The sequence below is a fragment of the Opisthorchis viverrini genome (assembly GCF_000715545.1).
Source record: "Opisthorchis viverrini unplaced genomic scaffold opera_v5_4, whole genome shotgun sequence".
Classification (NCBI taxonomy): domain Eukaryota; kingdom Metazoa; phylum Platyhelminthes; class Trematoda; order Opisthorchiida; family Opisthorchiidae; genus Opisthorchis; species Opisthorchis viverrini.
In genome coordinates, this window is record NW_008751660.1 from 1,355,899 (window position 1) to 1,363,371 (window position 7,473).

A 7,473-nucleotide genomic window follows, 5' to 3' on the forward strand; every position below is an offset into this window, starting at 1 on the left:
TGCCCGGTTGTCCAAGCCTAGAGAGGCGAAGTTGAGAGGCTGAGTTTGGGTTCGAACCACAGACCTTCCGGTCAGTATATTCGCGCTCTTACTACTGAGCCTCCTCGTCCCCGATACGCATTTGATTGATCTTGCTGAGAAAAAGTTTGACCTGTTGGCTTTTCAGCACACTGGATGGAGGAGCATTGTTTGTTGTTATAAAGGGTTCAGTTGATGATTTTTTAGGTTTCGTTTCTTCCAGAGGAAAAACTTTGAGGCGATCCTGGTAGAAAGACTTGCACCTTCCTAAATGCGAAGCGTTCACACCCAGAAGATTTATTTTCCCCCACAGGCACGAAGTATGTATATAATCTGGGTGTGGTCAGTTGAAATATACCAGTTTTGTGAAGAGCACTAGTTCCTTTGTTGTCACCATTATAGACACTGCACGCAGCAGCTTGTATGATAATCGGTGGCCGTAGTTGACGTCCACGGGACGCCATCTCCGCTCTCTGGTTCCGGTTATCTTCAATGTACTAACCTGTGTCCAGGAAGAGCTGTTCCTCGTACTCGTTTATAAATAGTGCCTAGATTTTGTTGCGTTGTACCCCCCAGGGTTTCCCAGCCATTTTGAAGTCACCCGCTGGGGCTTGAAATGCATTGATCGGATCCCTGTTTAGATTAGTTACACATGGAGGAAATCAACCGTCCCATAATTTACTGTCAGACCCCAACTAACACCTACCAATTTCCATTCCGGAAGTAGGGTTGGATAAATTTTCCTCCCTGCACAAATTTTGGTGGGAGTTCGAAGTCCTTGTGATCTGTGGGGTAACGGCGATGATTTGCATAATCTTAGCACACTTACACATTTTGACTGAACAAAGCTTATCTACCGACATTAGGTCCCAGCCTCCATTGTCTTTCTTACCTACTCCTCAGATTTCCATAATCTAAGAAACGATAATCTCGGCTTGTATGAAATTGGATGCGCCATAATGAAAGCGAAAATATTCGTAGAGGTTTTGTATTGAAAGCGCAGACTCGTATAGAACCGTGCGAACCTTGGTCACTGAGCCCCGACGTCTGTTATGGCAGCATGGGCGAAAAATAGCTATCCTCTCAGCCATCGTTTTTAGATCAGAGAATCCATTTCGTGGTCGGACTTTGTGGATGTATGGATCTCGGATTTTAGTTTTTTTAGCCCACGAAGCAAATAGTGCAGCACACCGGCTAATACTCCAGGCTGTGCTGTATCGACCAGACATATTTGGCATTACCCTCTAAATTAGAGAAGTCACACTGCATTGCCTATCCTCGTATCCGCTTCCGCCACCCAGGGATAGTTTCAACCACGTGGATGGATTTTCACTGTGAGGAAAACCTTTCGAAAGCTAATGGCTCATTCCTTGATTATCCAGGTTGTCCATGACCTCGAACTTAAGGCAGGATCGCCGTTACTTGGTACGGGTAGCTGTACCGCTCTGGGCATAGCACAAACTTCCCATGCGGTCTGCGATGCTTTTTCTGTAAACGCACTGATCGGACCATTATGTCAACTCCGATCTAATCCACCAGTTCCATTTGAGGTTTATAGCTTCACGATGATAACATTTGAGACCCACCGCAAGATCGTATCGCGCCTTTTGGCGATGGGACTATGGGTTGCCCAAGGGAACACAGCCCTCGGATTGTGTCGGTAACGAACCGCATCTCACGTCATCATGATTTGGGGCGTGGTTGACTCACCAATAAAGCTTTTTTGTGAGTGAAGCGCAGGAGTAACCCGGCCAGTGTTAGGTGAGGATATAACGGCTTTTTGTCAGTTTGAGTATTCATTTCACATCTGACTTTCACGCTGAACAAAGGTCCCAGTGGCGGGTGTGAATTCGATCACTGACAAGCGCGCCGGTGCTCTTGTGACAACCGCCGTACAAGGAACCTCTGGAATGTATTTCGCTTCCTGACAGTTTGTCATGACCTAATGGTCGTATTCACTGTGCCTGGCCTACCCCTAACCGTTTATCTGTTGCTTCGTGTCACTCGAAAGCAAAGCATGGAAACCATACCAGTCTATGAGGTTTTTCTGAATGGTCCCCTAGGCTGCGGACATATGCTTATACTACGAACCCTCAATTACAACCCTAAGGAAACTAATTGAACAGTTTTCAGGACCTCCCGTTCGGTGGCACTTCTGGAGCAGCTAAGAACGAACCCAGAGGTCTGACAATTTACTATTCAGTTCTCTGGTGATCCTGATACAATGACTCGTATCTGCGGTGTCGGAGTTGTACTTAGTCCCGAGGCTGAATGCACTCAACTAGATTTCAGTAAATAATCGATTGGTTCTGTCAGCATCAATGCATCTGGATTTGGTGGAAAGTGTTTTGTCAGCATGCGCTCTGAAACGGTTTGTAAAGCTTGTAAGGCAGCTTCTATCGTTATTTGTCAATATGAGGCCAATAAACATAGCTTCGGATCAATGATTTCATCCGGTTGATCCCGGGATGTCCTTTATGAAACTGTTGCAAAACAAGCTTTTGCAGCTCCTCTGGTACGATAACGCGTTCTGCGAATAATAAGCAATCATCAACAACGGAAAGTGACAATCATCCTTAATAAAACTGAAGCAAGTCTTTATTTTTTAATGTTCTGTGGCTACTTAGAGAGTTATTAGTTCTTTACTTGATTCAAAAGCGGATCCTGTATGGTTGCCTTGCGTATCGTTGCGAATGAGATCGGAGTACTAGCGAAATACTCTCACTAACAAACTAATTTTGTTTTTCGAGAGACTCACCAGGAACCCAGCTGAATATCTTTTGTGATGTTTCCAGAGATTGGAGTACCTTTGACGGCTTCCATTAGTGTACATCGTATTTCCGGTTTAGCTGAGATCTGAGCTATAACTGAATCTTCCGAGTCCGGTGGTCTATTTTCTAAATGTCTTGACAATTCATCCGCTTGATCGATCTTGTCAGTGGATGCTAAAGTTGCTGAAGTTGTGACCGAGTGATATTGTAGTCCATCTTAGAAGTCGATGAGCAGAGTAGACAGGAATGCTTTTCTTAGATCCGAACACGGCCAATAATGGTTTGTGGTCAGTGATTAAAGTAAATTTGTGGCCATAAAGCAGCTTGTGGAACTTTTTCACAGCAAAAACAATCACCAAGGCTTCTTTTTCGATCTAACTGTAACTTTGTTCTGCAGCTGTCAAAGATTGAGCGGCATGGGTTATGGCTTTTTCCGAGCCATCTTCAAACGTATGTGGAATGACTGTACCCACGCCGTAGCTGGATGCATCATCCCGATTCCATTGAGAGTCCTTGAGTAGCAGACGGTCCAGTGGACCACGGATATCATGCATTGCTGGCACGAAAGCACTATAGTGACTGATGAGTCCCAGGAATGACTTCAATGTAGGTGGCTGGCAGCACTAGTTTGGTGGCATCTATGTTTTCCGGGTTCGGTCCTCGACCATGACGATCAATAATGAACCCGAGGTATTTGAGGGAATCCATGGAAAATTGACACTTTTCACTTCTGAAGTGGAATCCATAGTCTTGAATTCGGTTCAGTACTTGACTGAGACGTTCATCAAAAATTTCTGGGAGCCGACGAAGGTAATATCGTCCAAATAAGCAACAGCGAATGATAGTCCTTGTAGCATTGTCTATTATCTGCTGGAATATTGCCGGTGCGGACTTAACACCGAATGGTGGTCGGTTGTATTGGAAAAGTCCACGATATGTATTGATCGTAAGTAGGTGCTTACTCTCGTCTGACACTGCAAATACGCATCAGATAGATCCAATTTGGCAAAACATCTTCCACCGTTCAGCTTGGAAAGCAATTCATTTGGAAACCGCAACGGGCATTGATGATCCTCTAGTGTCGCGTTAAGACCAGTTGAAAAGTATGCACATATACTGACTTTGCCCTTGGGCTTTTTGACTACCACAATCGGTGCTTCCCATTCTGAATGATTGACTGGTTGCATGACTTCCTCGTTTTGCAGTCTCTGTAGCTCTTGATCAAGACGACATATGGAACAGGCCTCCTTGGACGGATCACAGGTTTTGCATTCTGACGTAGAAACAGAACAGCTTTCGTCTTTGAACACTTTCCGAGGGTATCGTTGAACACCCGAATAAGTTCTCAAGAGTTCTGTCCGTTTTGAGGTTTGAGAGACATCCGAGTTTACAAGTTTGCATATAGCGTTCATGGGAATTTCCATTAGCTTCAGTCTGTCGACCCAGTCCAAGCCAAGCAGGTTCAAATGTGGCACATTAGTCAGGTAACATATTCCAGTTAAAAGAATATTGTTGCGCAGCACAGAACAAGAAAGCTCGCCGGTCAATTGTAATTTTCCACCAAGAGCGTTTAGAGCAGGAATACGGTAGCTATAAAGCAATCGATTATTATGGTTGTTGGCAGCGAAAGTGAGTACATCAGTGCAAGTAAATGCGAGCAGAACTTCTAAGCTTCTATCTAGTTTTTGTAAGATAACGGCGATGGGTTTTTTCCGGGAATCAATATCTGCTCGTTCAAATATTTGTGTGGACTTGATCTGCCTTCCGGAGCTGGGATTGTGGAACCTCGTTTCATCACGTTTTTTCAGGCCAATGAAAGGTTTGTCTTGAAGTGCGGATTCTTTGAGCGTACACAGTGAAATATTTGTGTAAATTTTGGGTATCACAAGGAATTATGAAGTTCGCGAAGCTACTCAGTGCTTATGCTGGTTGTTTAAAAACTACGGTATATCGGGTACTTTGGTTTCTCTACAAGTTTTATGACTACACAGCGTAGTTGAATGCAAGTAATTCGCTGCGCCACCGTGGGATTATCTGACGTTTATCTAGGGAGTACTTGTTATGAACACCGTGGGTGAGTGGGTTTAGGTCAATCTTTTAGTGGTTAGAATGGTTTCTTCAATGAACGAGTAGATGCGGAAGTGATCAATTGAGGCGTATGGCAAATGAGCCAAATCTCTTTTGTATTTAGTTGGCTTGGGTGGAGAATTTTGAGTGCGCTGCTAGGTTGGTTTGCACTAGTCAGATATATCAGTGTATGGACCAAGATCCTCTTGGATCTTCGGTCAGTGTAGATGTGCTGTGATGTCAGCTTCCGTATATAGTATGCCACCTGAAAAGTCTCGGAGCCAGCCGGAAAGTGTGTGGTCTCCATTTACGAGCCGAATATGTTCACAATGTTTTGTATTCCCAGAATTTCGCTTTATCGCTAGGTGGTGGTCCGTACAGTAAACACCGGCTGTTAGGTTTCATCAGGACAGGACTCGGAGTGACGAGTCAACTTGGGGATGAGATGTCAGGTGTTTGTTCTCGGAAGGTTCCTGACTTGATTTTGGGCCAGTTACTGCACGCGTATGTGTCCGGAAGCGAGTCACCCTGAATAATCGAACCTCACGTCGATTGGAGTGTCGCGAGATGACTACGGACCAAACGTGGGCGTGCCTTGATTGGCCTTGATTGTGAGCCTGAACATTTCTAGCCCAGTGCTTCTCGCTTCATGACGTAGTTTCCAGCTTGTGGAAACATCCGCGATGGCCTAATAAATACAGTTGCAACCATTTTCCGCGGTCTCCCTTGAAAGATATCTCAAGCTACCATAACTTTTAATATATTTTGCTGGGTGTACCAAAAAGCTAAGAACCGACACAAGGGTTGCAATGTAGTCTGCACAACACTGGCAACTTCAACGAAGCTCAAATCAAGCGTATTAAATCTCTGCTGCGCATTAGGTCGACGATTACAGTCGAAAATGGGCCTTCCGCTCCCATAAGTACTGCCGCCAGTTCGATTTCGACGCTAAATATGGATGAATTTCCGAGAGATGGTTCAACTGGCTCCTCAATTTGATGATGGGTGGAAAGTTGGACTACTACTGCATACTAGCAGTGCAGAAGAATGAGTTGTCTTGTGGGACAGCAACAAAGTCCTGATGATCACGACTTAGGAATGCTACGATACTTAATGCATACACCTTTCGCGATACCAAGATTAAACTTCATGAAGCATTAGCAAGTAACTTATTAGAATTATACGAATATGATACCCTTGTTAGTCCTTGGCATCATTTCAACTTCTCAGCTTTCTGGTACAAGACGGAACCTAATGACGTTCCAGTTTTTTCCTACCACTTAGGCCATCTCAGTCATCTAAAAATGAGCTACCCAAACATTTATGATCTTTCGATCCTGGCGCTCATGTACAGTTGCGTAGTTTACCGGACTCGAGAAGCACAATGATGGAACTCCTGGACATCTCCGCGAAAGCGATCATCTGGCTTGTGGCTTAATCTGAACTACCAAACATTAAGCATTAGAGTGGGGGGTTTGAAACTTAATTCTCATTTTCTATCCGTACGTTTAATCTCAGGCCGTTTGTTGTCGTTTTTACTGATTGGTTTATTTGAAGAACCACCTTTAATTCAGCCGTTCATTCCTGTTTTGAGAAATTTCGTGTCTATTTTATTTCAGTTAAACGTAGCGTATCCAGCGAATGGAACACAAACGTGCATTGACATCGACGATGAACATAAGGTTCGTCCGTTCTATGAGAAACGCATGGCAACGGAGATGCCCGTGGATTTCCTAGGAGAGGAGTGGAAGGGGTATGTGGTTCGAATCACGGGTGGAAACGACAAGCAAGGATTCCCTATGAAACAAGGCGTACTCACGACTGGAAGAGTGCGTTTGCTTCTCAGCAAAGGTCATTCCTGCTATCGTCCGAGAAGAAAAGGCGAAAGGAAGAGAAAAAGTGTGCGGGGTTGCATTGTGGACAGCAACCTGAGTGTATTGAACCTGGTAGTTGTACGCAAGGGTGAAGGAGATATTCCTGGCCTCACTGATCAAAATATCCCTCGACGACTGGGACCTAAGCGCGCTTCGAAGATCCGTAAGCTATTCAATCTATCAAAGAAGGATAACGTTTGCCAGTTTGTCGTGAGGAAACCACTCCCACATAAAGATGGTATGTCATTTTTTAAACTACCTTCATGACCATCTTGCAGGCAAAAAGGAGCGTACAAGGGCTCCGAAGATTCAACGTCTTACTACCCCTCTCCGTCTGCAAAGAAAACGCCATCGTTTGGCCGTTAAAAGACATCGTGCTGAAGCCCGCAAGAAGGCTCAGGAAGAATATGCCAAGCTGGTCCTCCAGCGACGTAAACAGGCTCGAGATGAGCGTGCAGAACGCAAACGCTCCAGGAGTCAATCTCTTCGCGAGTCCAAGGGTTCTGCCAGCACCAAGTGATTGTACATTTAAGCAATAGATGATTGGTACTGAAGATTGTTTTCTTATTCGAAAGTTGGTTCGGTATGCGGTGACTCCATTTGAGCGAACAAGTCCTGTGGATTATAGGCATGCGCTTCGATCATTGCGTGCTAATGTGAACTTTGTCCGAATTACTTTGTGTAGTGTTTACTTCGAATCTCGACGTTGGTTAGTTTCACAATAGGAACGACCATTTCAAATT

The 7,473-nt window shown here is 44.7% G+C and overlaps 1 protein-coding gene across 1 annotated transcript; it reads left to right on the forward strand.

The window, feature by feature from the left end:
- Window positions 1-6,475: 6,475 nt before the first annotated feature.
- On the forward strand, window positions 6,476-7,250 carry T265_00425 (hypothetical protein; the record flags this gene model as incomplete). The annotated part of the gene is made up of 2 exons (XM_009164198.1): window positions 6,476-6,968; window positions 7,009-7,250. 2 exons carry the CDS (start codon window positions 6,563-6,565, stop codon window positions 7,248-7,250), a joined length of 648 nt encoding a protein of 215 aa, XP_009162462.1.
- Window positions 7,251-7,473: the final 223 nt, after the last annotated feature.